The sequence below is a fragment of the Pristis pectinata genome, chromosome 16 (assembly GCF_009764475.1).
Source record: "Pristis pectinata isolate sPriPec2 chromosome 16, sPriPec2.1.pri, whole genome shotgun sequence".
NCBI lineage: Eukaryota > Metazoa > Chordata > Chondrichthyes > Rhinopristiformes > Pristidae > Pristis > Pristis pectinata.
The window spans coordinates 7381214-7397474 of record NC_067420.1 but is presented as its reverse complement, the minus strand read 5'-3'; the positions used below and the strand labels follow the sequence as shown (position 1 = coordinate 7397474).

General features: G+C 41.2%; 1 protein-coding gene across 3 annotated transcripts in view; it reads left to right on the top strand.

Moving 5' to 3' along the window:
* Positions 1-16261, top strand: part of slc35c2 (solute carrier family 35 member C2) — a 40316-nt gene that overhangs the window by 21678 nt on the left and 2377 nt on the right. Inside the window, exons 7-9 of one of the 3 annotated variants that reach the window (XM_052031141.1) lie at positions 2373-2548; positions 5027-5156; positions 6025-9927. The exons of 1 other annotated variant lie outside the window; for it this stretch is intronic. In XM_052031141.1, coding sequence (XP_051887101.1) covers positions 2373-2548; positions 5027-5156; positions 6025-6152 — 434 coding nt within the window. In that variant the 3' untranslated portion in view covers positions 6153-9927. Of the gene's footprint in view, positions 1-2372; positions 2549-5026; positions 5157-6024; positions 9930-16261 lie in introns of those variants that run through there. One more of the 3 variants, XM_052031142.1, reaches the window with a different exon arrangement.

Here is a 16261-nt window from a genome sequence, read left to right as displayed (position 1 = left end):
TCCAAGGGAAGCTTGACCCTAGCTAACCAGTGTCTTATCTAACCATGCCTTGATCTGCCTTAAATGGTCCTGATAGAAAATGAGGTCCTGCAACACGTGCCACCCACCCAGGCTTACCAGGTGAAAAAATAGTCAATTGCCTCTTAAATTAATGTGGACATCTTGTAAATTCTAGAGTGCCAGAACACTACCTGGAAAATTGGAGGGGTGGGAGTGACCGGATGAGAACACTGGGTTCACTGTCCTTCCATCCTCTTCTAATTTGCTCCTCTGTACAAGCATCACAGCCATATTTGCAGCCACCTCTTGACCTTGCCAGTCCCATTGTGTAAGACCATCTCTGATCCCTTCCTTGTATTGTTTTCCATCCACATCAGCCTTCTCTTTCCAACCCTACATCTTTCTATACCAAACGATAAACTGCTGGAAATACTCAGCGGGTCAAGTATATCTAGCCTTTGACTTTACATTTTTCCTGCAACATTTCAGCAGCAACTCTCTCTTCATCTTTGGTACCCTATTTTTTTTTTCACTATAACGATTATTCCCTCAGTTGGCTCCTTGCTGCAGCTCACTCCTCCATTCCAAGTCCAAGGAAAGCAGTCTAGGCCAGGTATGGTGGACAACTGACTTGGCAACCCACTGCAAGATCTGAGTGGCCTGGGTGAAGCACTTTCGGGCCCTGCTCTCATCTGCCAAAGCTACTCACTATTCCAGGACTGTTGTGGAAGACAGAGAACTCCACTTCTTTCCCTAGTGGAAACTGTCATTAATGAGATGGGAGCAGGCGATTTAAGACGAAATATCCAAGGGTTTATGGACATTGTCACTCAGATTGAGATCGCCCAATAAGCTGTTTCTGCTGCTTTTCTTGTATATCCCCTCGTGTCTTCTCCAAGCTCATCTCAGTCTTAAAATGGGAAACTCCTTATTCTGAAACTCTACCTTCTAGTTCTACATTTATCAACTAAGGGAAAAGGCTCTGTATCCACTCTGTCAATATCCCTCAAAGTCCAGATGGAGGGTTTCGACCCAAAACATCAACTATCCATTTACCTCTACAGATGCTGCCTGACCCACTGAATTCATCCGGCAGTTTGTTTTTTGTCCCTGACTTTAATGCCTATTGATCTAGCCCTTGGCTGCTAATCCCCTAAACTCTTGAGTTCCATAAATCTGTCCACCCTTTTCTTTCAGACTCACCTTAACACCTGCATCTTGGACAATCCTTGTATCTTCTGTTCTAAAATCTGTTGTTTTATGGTTTGGTGTCATATAAAACTCCAGTAAGCCACTGTCCAATTATTTGGAAATCCTAATAGTTTGGCATCTGGCTCACTCATTAGTCCAGAATGTGAGCCAGCAGTCCAGAGTGCAAGCGGAAGATGTGGCCAGAAGTCTTGTTGCACCCAGGGCTAGGATCTCAACTGTTTTCCAGGTGTGCTACTGGAGCCAGGATTGGGGTACAGAGGGCCAAAAAGTTGGGTCGGCTTGCAGCCTGAGCTAGAACTACTTGTATATTTCCTGCTCGCTTTAAACTTGCTAGGTTCACTGAAATTTATTTTGTCCTACTGTGTAATAGTTTAAAAAAAAAAGTTGGTATTAATAGGAGTAACATCCAATAATCCAGAAAATCTGCTACCAAAATCCCAAGGATGCTGGATTATCGGAGTTTTATTCAGCTGTTTCGTGTTAGCAGCACTTTATAAATTCAGGGTGCTTTCTCTTTATCAATGTGTAGCTCCAGCAGTACAGCACTGCCTTGGTACTGTGCTGAAGCATCAGTTTTGTCTTAAAGCTGATTTTTGACATGTAGTCTACTGAGATGAGCAAACTGTGAAATGGATTCTGAAGAAGTGATATTCCACTCGTGTGCAACCACAGTTGCACCAGATTTGTCATGTGCTGTTCTAGTCAACACTGAGGCACTGGAATAGGTGCCAAAGATTATGAAAACAAGACCAGAATCAACATTGTATTAAGAAACATTGTCAAAAATTTTCAAGCCTCTGCTTTCTGTAGTGGTTTGACAGAGAACTTCAGCTTGTGGGGAGCATCACAATTCAGGAAATTCTTTGCCCAGAGGGGGATTAAAATGTGGAGCTCGCTGCAAGGAGTGGTAGTCAAGGCAATCTTGTAGATCTGCTTAACCAAAGCTATGTAAGCATATTGAGGAGAAAGGAATAGAAGGGAATGCCAATAAGGGTGAGATGAAGAGGAGTGGGAAGAGGCACCATATTGGACCTGTTTCTTTTTGTGTGTCAGATATTGTGTTGCAAGGCCGTGCAGTTCTAAATATGTTCAATTGGAGTTGCATCGTTAATAACTTCGGTGGTCCTGAGTGACATAACAGTGAGCTTCTCTTTCACAAGGACTCAGCCTGTCTGCTTCAGAGAAATTATTTCGCTACCATGAGACCTCCACATTACTACATATGGTATTTATTTTGGCTGGAGGAGGACTTATAGCATTTGGACTCTGCTTCTCTGAATTCCTTTTGGTTTCAAAAACATCCAGCCTGACCCTATCCATTGCGGGTATTTTTAAGGTGAGCCACTTGAGTTTCATACCTTTTTATTGTAATTATTCACAGTATTTGTCCAGACAGTGGAACAGCAGGTATTGGAATCTGCAATAAGAATGCGAGGCTACTCTCTCTTGCCCCATGCTGACTCCATGGCTGCTTTACCTGCCGTGACAAACAGGGGAAAGGACGTGTTGGAGGCCTTTTCTTAGCAGCCCTTCCACAAGGCAATGCAAGAGGCAACCAGGCCTCAAGCAGTGCACTCAGCACAGCCTGACAGGCTTTAACAACTCGCGCTGTTCGTGGTGTTTTCACTGTTTTAAAATGTCTCTAATATTCAGATATTTAAAGTTTAAAAAGAATATTTCTGAATATTAAAAAAATAATAATTTAAAAATACACTTTAATTTTTTTAAATTATAAACAAAACCTGAACCTTTTTAATGAAGGTTGGTGACTGCCTTCATTCAGTGGCCACTCGGCTCTGTGTGATCTGGAACTGCCACTGGATTCAGTGGTGAGTCCAGCAGCAAAGCAAGAGATCGGATGTGCCAGTACCTGACATTCCAGTGTGTTTCTGACTTCCGCAATGCAGTTCACAGGTTGAAACAGCACCAAACATCAGAGCGTATGCAGCAGTTCTGTATCAGTTTGATCTGGCCTTCATTTTAGAAACTTATTGTTGGTTACTCAGAATTTGAAAGAGAAAGATTGAGATTTGATTGTCACCAAAGATCACTAACCTCCAGTGGATTTCCATATTTACAGAGTAATTGAAAAGCAAAGGGCCTAACACTGAGCCCAGCAGAACCTCACTGCAAATAATCTCCCAGTTACTTGAGCATCAATTAACCAAAGCCCTTTGCTTCCTGCTCTTGAGCTAACTTTTGATCCACTGCAATTTTGCCTTGGATCCCATGTATGGGCTTTAACATATCTGTTCACTCTGCCAAGTAGCAACCTGCCAAAGACCTTGGTTAAATCTAGGTACTCCATGTAAAATGAACTACCAACCCTCCTTGTTATCAGCCCCCCTATGCCAACCCAAAATATCTGGCCATTAATTGGATATGGCCTTGTCTTGACAAATTAATGGTGACTATTTTTGATGAGTAACTGTTTCTTTAAATGATTTGTAATGGCCCTCAGGATTTTTGAATAATGTTTCCACCTGGACTATCTCCCATTTTCAAACAGTATGTCAGCAAAGTAGGCAAGCAATATATAACCATTAGCCCAGATCCTATGGGAAATTATATCCAAAAACAGTCGTCTGAGTTCAGTTGTGGCATAGCTTACCTGGCAGATGGAGGAATACATTCAAGGACATTCTCAAAGCTTCCCTGTTGCGTATGGAATATCTGGACCAAGATTTCTCTAAATGGAGAAGGAGCACATGGGATGGTACTGAGAACCTGATATTAGGGGAATTGTGTTAGCATGGATTAAAGATTAGTTATCACATGGAGTTGGAATAAATGGCCCTCTTTCGGGTTGGAAAGATGTAACCAATGGAATGCTTCAAGGATCATTTCTTGGCTCTCAGTTATTTGTGACTTGTTTTAATGAACTGAAGGAGGGGCCAGAGTGTAAGGTATTCAAGCTTGACTTATAACTATGTCCCCTCCAAAATTAGTTCTGGAGCTGAACAGCACAGAAATGGGCCCTTCGGTCCAGCTCGTCCATGCTCACTGATGTCTGTCTATGCGAATCCTGTTTGTTGCTTTAGGCCCACAACCATCTCCTTTCCTGTCCCGAGTCCTTGTCCAAATGCCTTTTAAATACTGCAGTTGTATCTGCCTCTACTACCACCTCTTGATCCCTATAACCACCACCCTCTGTGTGGAAAAACTTGCCCCTCAGATCTCCTTTAAATCTCTCTCCTCTCACCGTTATACATGCCCTCTGGTTTTAGACTCTCCTACCCTGGGGAAAAAGGTGTTTTGGTCTGAACATCAGATGAAGGATGTTCTTGCTATGGGAGGAGTTCACCAGACTGATTCCTGGGATGGTAGAACTATTGTATGAAGAGATATTGGGTCAAGAGAGCTTATTTGCTTGAGTTAAGAAGAATGAGAGGAGATCTCTCTGAATCTTCAAAATTCTGGACTGGACAGACCATGCAGGAAGGATGTTCCCAATGGTGGAGGTGCCAGGACCAGGGTTTACAGGTTAAGGATAAGGGGCAAGTCATTTAACACTGAGATGAGGAAAAAGTTCTTCTGCGTGATGAACCTGTGGAATTCTCTATCACAGAAATTGGTTGAAACCGATTCATTAAATACATTCAAGGAGGAGTTGAATGTTGCTCTTTGGGGCTTGAGGGATATGGGGAGAAGGTAGGAACGGTACTATTGATGAGGAGGTGTGATTGTATTGAATGGTGGAGCAGACTCGAAGGGCCAAGTGGCCTACTCTTATTTTCTGTGTTCAGGGGTGGGGGGGGGGGGGTGTTGTGTTATGTGTGGGATTGCAAAGAACAATTTTGTGCTTCTCTTGCAGGAAATCTGCACACTGGTCCTTGCTAGCCATTTGCTGGGTGACCAGCTGACTGTTTTAAACTGGTTGGGATTTGCAATGTGCCTATCTGGAATCTCATTACATATTGCACTTAAAGTCATTTATTCAGAAGGTACAGCTGTTTCTTCTTGGATTAAAAAAGTTTTGCTGCAGTAGTGTGAACATAAGTAGTTACCTAGTTTGTGTTTTTCTCTCAGTAAACAGTAAGGTTTCACACTTCTCATCCTCTTTTGCCATGATTGGGGAGCCAAGTTCTGTTTTTATTTTCCACAAACACTAAAACTTATCTTCACCTCAAGTTCCAGGATGTTGGGTGTGTTAACTGGCTCTGGTACAAGACAGCTTTTGTCTCATTTATTTTTGTAAGTGCAATTATATGTTGCTGCTGCAGGGTCCCTCTCTTTTAAATTAACTATTTCTTGGTAAACTTCTGGAATGTTCTCCTTTTCAGAATAACCAAAATCAAGACATCTTTCTTTAAACTTATTGATCTTACCATCCTTGTCCAATGTCGGATTTTTTTTCCCCCAAATACTTTATGACATGAAAGGTGGCCATATAACCTGCCAACCTTCATGTCCTTGATGTGGGAGTAAACTGGAGCAGTGGGAAGAAACCATGCAGTCAGAGGGAGAGCATGTAAACTATGCACAGACAGCACCAGAGGAGAGGATTGAACCCGGGTCACTGGAGCTCTAAGGCAGCAGCTCTATTAGCTGCACCACTGTACCTTCCAAGGCACAAGGCTCTTTGTTTCTTTCAAAATAAAGTTTGTTTGGATAGACACAGATCTTTTAGTTCAGATTTCAAAATAAGCATTCCAGTTATACTGCATGATAGATAGAGCCATTCCAACTCTACAAATAATATCAAAGTAATAGCTCAGGGCAAAGCAAACCATAACCTCAAAGAAGAGTTGTTCCCAATTTCGTTGTTCATGGATTGTCTCATCTATAAATTACCTTCTATATCCTTCCCAGATTCATCCAAAGACAAAAGGATGGATAAACTCCATGATATGGCTTTGACTGACATTGATACGGAGTTACTCCTAAGAAATGGACAGGCAAATGAAGAGAGTGAAGAAGAGGATGTCAGACATCAGTGATAACTTCTTGGATCTACATTGTCAACCATCCTTGGGCTCTGCCTTTCATTGTACATTTGCTGTGCAAGGATGTGCCTATAATAGCTTTAAACCTTGTCTTTGTAATCCAGTCAATGATTGGGAACTAGTTAGATGGGCATCATTTGCACTGAGAATGGGCATCCCTCTGACGAAGAGCAGCAATTGAAGTAACAGTGAAAATATCAAATACATTTTAATGTTATTGCAGTTTTCCATCCTCTTCAGCTGTGGTGAAATGGACCTATATTTAGTTACGGATTCGGATCTTCAAGTTCGGGTCCTTGGAGAATATTTTCAGCTGTACAGCTGTGGGTGAAAGTACTACTAGTTGGGATCTATGGATGGCGGACATAGCAACCTGTGGTGGAAGGTGTATTGTGCTGCACTGAAACAGCAATTTATCTTTTCTCCTGTAGTCAGTTGATACTAATTTATTGAATAAGGCAGGTGACAATGCTGGGTTGAATTGAAATGTTTATATTTGATCAGTTGTAAAGAAAAAAAGAGAAAAAGGACACTGATTAATGTAGGTATGAAATTCAGGTATAAATCTTTTCTTGATATCATGTGGGTATAAGTCTCAATTGAAATGACTCTTCATTTGAGTTTGTTACTATTTCTCAAAAATGTACCGTTTTACTTGGAGGAAGTGAAACGTGAATTCTATACAATATATCCAAAATGTACCAAAAGACAAAAAAAAAACATACCCACTACAGGACCTGACACTCAGGCATGATTAGAAACAAGTGAAATAGTTATCTGCAGAAAATTACAGTTGATGTTTTAGGTTGCAAGTGATGGGTAACCTTGTGCAATGTGCAGTATTTTTAAGATTAAGATCCTCTGTTGTTCCACAGTAAAGCCTTGTCTATGGCACATGGAAAAAAGAAATGTCTAGAGGTCACTGTAGTCTTCCAATTAATTACACACTCCTCAAATATCTGACCTATTCTCCCTGAAAAGTTCCATCCTACTTTCCTTCACTTTGGTAGTGGCAGTAACATAATGAGTCTGAGTCTTAAATGATCTCCACCATGTATCGTCTGTTGTCCCTAACCAGTCAAGCAAGTACAAGGTACCAGGACTATTTTTGAAGATCTTTAAATCTTTCCTTCTCAGACTCTTTCTGCCTGATCTACATCCTGCTTTTCTCCCTTTTTACTGGTTCTTTCACCCACTGATTTTTTTTTTTCCCTCCTTCCCTCCGCATCTGAAAAGTTGCCATTAATTCAATTATCTCCCTTGCCCTGCCACAGGAGTCAGGCCTTCACTTGTGGCTTTGTCATAATTATAAGAATCCTTCACCATAAATAATAAAACCAGCAGAGTTTCATTTGTAGCTCATAGTAGCTATTCTTTGTTCCATGGAATTGTTCTTCATAAATTACTTCACTCAGCACCCCTGCCCCCAATTAACCACTGCCTAACCCCACCCTTGCCTCCAGATGTACTGGGCGTTATCTGCCAATTGGATAATTGTGTGCTTTTATGCACTAGATACTACTTGCTATTTTTTTTTTGCAGTCATCACTTACTCTTGTTCTTCTGGTTTACTATTTCTCTTAAACTGAGTCGGCTACCCACTGCAATGTAGCTTCATGCATTTCTCCTTGTATGTGTTGCAGAGTGCCGCAGTTACAGTGGCATGCAAAAGTTTGGGCGCCCCTGGTCAAAATCTACACTATTCACCCAGAAATAATAAATAAAGTTTAGGGACTGCCATTAATGAGTCTCAGTCCCAGGGAGCTAACAATTTAGTTAAGATGGAGTCAAAATAATTTATTTTTCAGTCAACAAGATCTGATTGCTGGGGTCCAGTTCTGAAAGCGGACATCAGGCAATATGTTCTTTTTGCACACACCAGAATAATTTTTTTTTAGTTGAATAAGCAGTGAGATTTGGAATCAGCAGAAAATGTTTTAATTTTACTCTTTTCCCCACTTGTTTGCAAATTTCATAATTTTGATGTATCCATTCCCACCCAACCTGTTTGGTTTACTAACTGCAAAGATTTTTCTGCTCATGAGATTTTGGTACATTTCAATAACAAATTACTTTCAAATACAGGTAAGCCATTGCTGTTAGCCTTGTCCAAGTGTATTGATATCATCCCTTATTGAAGGCTTGGAAATGAGGAAAGTGTGCCAGTAATGTAATGGTGACAGGGCAGTTGGTTTCCTTTTGGGTCATCCTTGCCTCTCCATTTGAGAAATTCACCTGAAATGCTAGTCTCTTGGACTTCTCATCCTTGCCCCATGCCTTTCTTCTTCCTGCCATGTCCCTGCACTTCAGTCTTTTTACTACCCACCACCTCCTTCCTGTGTCTCTCTCGTTACTCTGTTCTCTGATGACTTGTTCAATTTTTATGTAGCTGTGAATAATTTTACATTAAATTGCTAATGATTTTAATTGACAATGTGGCTTCTGTTTAAGTCTGAAGCACATCCTGTTTGACTTCAGGACTTGGAAATGCATTTGCTTTGGCATTCTAAGATCGAGTAAATGAGGCTATATCATGGTCATTTTGATTTCTCCCCTATGGGGAAGTGTCTGGTGTTTATCTGTTGTTACCTCGTATGCCGCAGCCTGATCCAAAATCTATTTTGAAGAAATGCAGGCTCAAACATGCATCCTGTAATTGCCGTTTGCTAATTGGGTTAACCTTTCCTGGTCTGTAGTGAACAGAGTAGTCTTGGCCAACCTTCTCTATCCGTCATCACTGCAGCTCATGTGTGGGACTTGCTAAATCAATATTTGTGTATGAAAATTTAAAGAAAAAAATGCAGATGCTGGAAATCTGAAATAAAAGCAGCAAATGCTGGAAACACTCAGTAGCTCAGGCAGCATCTGTGGAACATTTCAGGTTGAAGCTCTGTCATCAAAACCTTGATGGAGGGTCTTTGACCTGAAAAGCTAACTCTTTTTTTTCCCCCAATGCTGCCTGATCTGCTGAGTGTTTCCAGCATTTTGTTTACATTTCAAAATGTATGTGTTATGGTCATGTGTAACTCACTTCAAATGATTAGCTGTTTTAATGATATTTGATCACTTCATTGTGATTACTTGCTGCTTACCTTTTAAAGGCCAAATAAATGAGTTTCAATATGTTTCAGCCAGTAGTTAATCTGTTAATTTTGATGTTTGAAGCAAATCTCTAAGTATCCATCTGAAAGGGAATTCCCTCTGATATTACTGTTTTGTTTTGGTATACCTGTAAAATCTAGCTTAATGAAACTTCTGAAGTTATTTTTGTTATACAACCATATGCACACTGGTTATCTAGAGGAAATGAACATACCTTCTGTTATGACTGACTATGCCTGACAAGAGTCAGGTTTTCCAAATGATGAATTAAGTGTGATGTTGTGAAGAAAATGGATCTGAATAACACAGCTTTCCTTCCTGTGTTTATGTAATGTACCAAGGGGGTATATTGGTACAGAAGTAAGGCAGCTGAATAAAGGATATGAGCCCACCTGCTGTAAATGTCACATCAAAAGTATTTGACTGCTTATACAATACAATTCTTAGCTGTATTTGATGTAGGCACAAATCCTCTTGGGAGTGTCTGAAACCTGTTGCCATTCAAAACAAGATCATGTAGTCACACAGCATGGAAATGGGTCCTTTGGCTAACTGTGTCTGTGCTGATGCCAAGCACCAATTTATACCAATCCCATTTTCATTCTCCCCATATTCCCATCTGCGCTACCCAGATTCTACCACTCACATACAGACTAGGGCAATGTACAGTGACCAATTACCCTACCAACCCACACATCTTTAGAAGGTGGGAGAAAGTGGAGCACCCAGAGGAAACCCACAGTGCAAACTCCACACAGTACCAGAGGACATGATTGAACCTGTGTCAGTGGAGCTGTGAGGCAGCAGCTCTACCAACTGCATCATTGTGCTGCCCAAATGTCTCTGGACCTTTCCCTTTGTGATGACAAAACATTTAGATGAAAGATCTAGGACTGTCTCCCTAAGTCTTAATGTGTAACTGCAATAAGAAGGTGTCAATCTGCACACTTTTGCTATTCCGGTGTAGATCTTTTATGTCTAGTTTCTTTGAAAAAGGCTAAGTTTATCAGCATGTAATCAAACTACTTGCGATAATCAGTCCTAAAATCATGTAATTTGGTTAAAGGATGTGTTAAGGTGACTACTGAGGTTCTGGTTGACAATTCTATTGGTAAATGTAGCCAAAAGTTATTTCTGGGATGGATTTCCAGCCTTTCCATTTAATACACTGAGAGCAGATTTATTCAGGATGTTGGACCTGGATATGTTTAAATCTACTCATGTCAGAATCAAGAGAGACATAAACATGTAAGTAAAAAGTGAATATATAACACTGGTGGGGCGGGGGGAGGTGGAGGAAATTAATAAAGCTGTACAGATGCTGAAAATCTGAAATAAAAACAAAATGCTGAAAACACCCAGTAAGTCATAGACTTGTACAACACAGAAACAGACCCTTTGGCCAAACTTATCCTTGCCAACTAAGATGTATATCTGAGCTAGTCCCATTTTCCTGCATTCAGCCCATATCCCATTTAAACCCATGTACCTCTCTAAATGTCTCTTTAAACATTACAATTGTACCCAATTCTACAGCTTCCTATGGCAACTTGTTCTATATGTCAAATAGCATCAGAATCGACAAGAAGTTTTTGATCTGAAATTGTTAACACTTTCTCTTTCTTCAGATGCTTCCTGGCCATATTTCCAGTACTTTTTGATACGATCTCCTTCCTGAGCTTTCTCAATGAATTGATCTCGCAATAGGATTTGGTCTTGTTGGTTTAGAGCCATCTTCTAGGAAGGAGCAGGCTCTGTTTATGCTATTTAGCTGCAGTAGAATGCGTGTGCACATTTCTGCCCCTGTGGGTTGTAAATCTCACCGCCATCCAGACTTTGTTAGCCAACTTCAAGATGTCACGTGTTACAGGTGCTTCATCCATTGGGTTCTGTGAATCTTCTCTTGAGGATTTGAGGGCCATTGTCATTGGAATAGTGACCTAATCCTGTCTCCAAATTTACATTTTTATCATTGCTGCTGCAAAGTTTGTTGAGATGTTTCTCTATTTTAGAATTGCTTAACTAGTTTATTTCAAATTTAATATATCCAATTCTGAAAGCTCTTTGGCATTGTCAGTAGGTCTCCTGTTGTCATTCTCCCAACCAGGGATGGCATTCTTAAGGTTTAATGTGTGAAATTTGACTCAACGATAAAAGAAACACATCAATTCAGCTAACTGGTGAAGTTTTGAAATTTTAAGGGAGAACCAGAGGATGACAATGAATTTCATCATCAATGTCTGCAGTCTGAGATTGGGAAGTGTTCAAAGTTCTCCAGGGTTTCACCACAAACCTTTATCATTGGAAAGCTGTGTTGTACAGCAGGGACATGTTGGTAGAGGACCTTTTTTATTTTGCGGGTGTTGAGTGTAAAACCTATATACTTCAATAAAGATTGAGAGCTCAGCTTCGAAACACACTTACTCAAATATCTTCTGTGTACTGCAGCTTGACTATGAGATTGGGGTGACCTTGCTTCTGGAGTGGAAGAGACATATGTTGAACATTGGTCCAGCAGATTACCTCCACTCCAGTGGGAAGCTTATTGGAGGGAAGGGGCAGCATTGCAGCAAGGAAGTATTGGGGCAATTGTGCAGTCTTAACATTGGCCTTCACTGAGTTTGGCTTGTAAACCCATTGGTTACGATCATGGCTAGAATATCGACATGAAGCAAATGTAAGATGAAGTCCACTAAAATTGGCACCTGTGAAGAGGCTCTTGGCTTCTCTACCATGTAGAACCATATTGATCTAATGGGAACAACCAGCAGAATTTTCCTGGGTCACATTAACCCTTAATTCTCGTGCAGTTTTCAAGTAATTGTTCATCAGTACAATTCATGATGCATTAACGTGCTGGTCAGCCCACCTATAACCAATCACATTTGTGCACCAACACACTGGTATCTCAGTATTGGGCCATTCCTCTGCTTCCTGGAGTTTTGAAGAATGAAGGGTGACTTTATTCAAACGTATCCTAAGGGGGTTTGACAGGATAGATGTTGAGATATTTTCACCAGCAGGAGAGTCACGAGCAAGGGCCACAGCTACAAATTCACAGGTCACTCATTTAAAACTTGAGGTACATAGAAATTTCTCAGAGCAGTGAATCGCTGGAATTCTCTGTCCCCAAGGATGGTGGAGGCAAGTTCGTTAGGCATATTTAAGGTGAAGATAGATAAATATTTGAGGGTTAAGGGGCACAGCAGAGGAGTTGAGGCCAGTGTAGATCAGCCATGATCATATTGTATGGCAGGACAGGCTTGAGGGTCCTGATGACCTACTCCTGCTGCTATGTTCTTGTGTTCCTCAGTGATCTTGTATTTTGAGTATTGCCTTTCTGATATAACTCATTGATTTCAATTTAGGCAGACCAGAATCTACTTGTATCTGAAAACAAATCATAATGTATAATACTTATTGAGGATTGGTTTTCCAACAATCCTGTTATTCTGGTACAGAAAGTTCTGAAATTGTTGTATACTTAGGATAAAAGTTAAAAGAATTGAATTTGAATTGTTTAAATGGTTAGTAGAGCGCTCTCTCTATTATAGGTCATTTAGACAACAATCTAATTCTATACATTCCAGTGCTCTATAACACCATAAAACCAACTGTCAACTTCAAACAAACAAATGAAAAGCCATGGTCCATTTCAAGCTTTGGCAGTTAATTTATGTGTGCTTGTCGTAGTTGTAATGGTATTGATAGTGGAATAAAAGAGCTACGTTGTAGAAGAAATGGAAAAGCTTTGTCAGTTTTGTTTCTTTGTTTATCAGTCAGAACTGCATTATCTTAATACAGGACGCTGATTTTTTGAAACCCAGGAAGGAGTAGCTGAACCAAATGGGCAGTACACTGGTGCAGTTGGCAGAGCTGCTGTCATGCAACACCACAAATCCTGGTTCAATCCTGATTTTTGGTGCTGTCTGTGTGGAGTTTGTATGTTCTCCTGGTGACCCCATGGGTGCTCTGGGTTGTTAGGTTAATTGGCATCAACATACTAAAAAAGAACTCTGCTAATTATTGCAGCATTAGTTATAGTGAACCAACATTTAGCAGTAGTGACAGTGAAGGTGCTCTTGCTCTTTTGGAGGACCTGTTCCCCGGTCACCATGCTGTCTACAGTGCAGTGTTTCCTGTGGGCTGTTCCTGTAATACATGCCTTTGGAAGGTCCATTTGTCCTTCAGCAATTTATCAGAGAAAACTGTGCAGTCAAAGTCAAAATTTCTTTGCAAAAACAAAATAACCTTCAGTGTCGAAACACTGAGCTATGAATTCAGGTGAGCAGAATTGTGTTCATTATCAGAAGTGTGCTGCCCTGTAGACACAATACAAACTTGGGTCTGAGTATTCCACCATATTATTGGTTGTCTCTTGAAAAATGTCACACCACCTTTCAGTCACGGTACTTCCTGTCCATCCCAGTCAGACTTCTGGCGGGAGATTATTGGTTTTGCAGTTGCCTGTTCATCAAAAAGGCGATTCTCATCTGTTGGCTGTAGGGTGGCAATTCTCGTTCAGTAAATGGCAAGGCTGTTTGTTATGTAATTCCACTCCAGTCTGTTCCCCAGAAGGATCCAGTCAAGCTGTTCTGTGCACTCAAAGACTGGTTTCCACAGACCCAGGTAACTCAGTGCTGTGAGGAAACTTCCCCTTCACTGATTTTCCCACTTTCACCAAGCATTGTAGGAGTATCTTTGTGTCAGATGTGACAAACCTTCCTCTGAGCCTCTCTGCCAAGCTTTCTTGAATGGCACAAAAATGCAAAGTAACCTCAGTCACTGATGATTCACTTTTCTCAATATTCAAGCCTTCTGAAGGGGACTGTTTACTAATAAAAGTTAACCATGGCTTGGTGTAATGGGTGCTAAAGATATTTTTCAACAGCACTGGGAACTTGTGACAGTTCCGTAACAATGAACAACATTCTGCCAAGTACTAGACAAGAGAAAGGAAGTGTGCTATGTGTTAGCGATATAGAGCACTCAAGGCTCACAAATCAGCAAAAGTATTTCAGTATGACACAAACCGTGTCAATGTGACAGTATTTGTAAACTTTCACTGCAAACCACTGCAAGTCAAGTGCAAGACAGCAGGGTGCTGTGTGGAGATGGTTGTGGGCAATGTTAAGCACCACAACCAATGCGAAATGTCTCTTTCCCTGGTTTGACCATCAATTTTCACCTCACCTTGTTTTTTCCAGCAAAATTTGTATTGGTTTTGTCTGCGCAAAGTCCAGCAAGTGTTTCACTGAGATGATTTTTTTTCAGTCAGTTGATGAAGATATTCACATTACTTACTAATTGGAACATAGAACAGAGAATACAACAGTACAGCACAGGAAAAGGCCCTACGGCCCTCAATGTTGTGCCGAACTAATTAAACTGGATATTAAATGCCTAACTAAACTAATCCCTTCTGCCTACATAATGTCCATATCTCTCCATTCTCTGCATTATCGTGTTCCTACCCAAGAGCCTCTTAAACACCTCTATCATACCTGCCTCCACTACCACCCCTGGCAGTGCATTCCAGGTACCCTCCACTCTGTGTAATTAAAATGCAGGAGGCCATTTGGCCCCTCAATTCCATGCCAGCTCCCAACAGAGTAATCCCATCAATCCCATTCCTTTTCATATTTCCCTGTTATCCTTGCTCACACATGCCCACGACTCCCCTTTGATTCTATGGCCACACATGGTAATTTACAATAGAAAGTTAACCCAACAGCACATGGGAGGAAACTGGAACACATGGGGAAACACATGCAGCCGCAGGGAGAACATGCAAACTCCTCAGCTCCTGAGGTAAGGATTGAACCTGGGTCCCTGGAGTTGTGAAGAAGCTGCACTACCCGCTGCACCGCTGTGTTGCCCATTGTGAGTCGTTTTTTTGTTTTCTCCCTGTCATTGGAAGAAAGTAACACACTGTGCAAGTGTGCAAGACCTTTGGATATATTAGGGGATAGGATTTGCATAGGATAGTGGTGCTGAGGTAAAATATCCACCCTCATCTTACTAAATGTGCAGGTACGAGGGACTGGATAGACTACTCCTGCTTCTATTTCTTTTGTTTAGCTTGATGAATGTCACGGAGAATTCTCCTGCTTTTCCTTGCAGAGAAACTAGCCAGGGGAGTTCCACTTCCAAATGTGAAAAATTTGGAAAATGTGAAAAAATGAAAAACTTGGCTTACATTGCCCACAACCATCTCCACACAGCACCCTGCTGTCTTGCACTTGACTTGCAGTGGTTTGTAGTGAAAGTTTACAAATACTGTCACATTGACACGGTTTGTGTCGAACTGAAATACTTTTGCTGATTTGTGAGCCTCGAGTGCTCTAAATTGCTGACACATAGCACACTTCCTGACTTCCCGTCTCTTGTCCAGTACTTGGCAGAATCACAAGATCACAAGACAAGGGAGCAGAAGTAGGCTATTTGGGCCATCGAGTCTGCTCCAAAGAAAAGGGGAAAAAAGAAGAAATGAGAAAGGGGGGGGAATTTTCTGACCCCAATTTCCGGCCTTATCCCCATATCCCTTGGTACCCTGACTAATTAGATATCTATCTATCTCTTCCTTAAATGCCTCCAATGATCTGGCTTCCACTGCTGTATGTGGCAAGGAATTTCACAAATTCACCACCCTCTGGCTAAAGAAATTTCTCCTCATCTCTGTTTTAAACCTGTAGCCTCTAATTCTAAGATTGTGCCCTCTGGTCCTGGACTCACCCACCAAGGGAAACAGCTTGGCCACATCTACTCTGTCCAGTCCTTTCAGCATTTTAAATGTTTCTATGAGGTTCCCTCTCATTCTTCTGTACTCCAGTGAGTACAGTCCAAGAGCCGACAAACACTCATCATACGTAAGCCCTTTCATTCCGGGAACCATCCTCGTAAATCTCCTCTGAACCCTCTCCAACATCGGCACATCCTTCCTAAGATATGGGGCCCAAAACTGTGCACAGTATTCCAAATGAGGCCTCACTAGTGCCCCG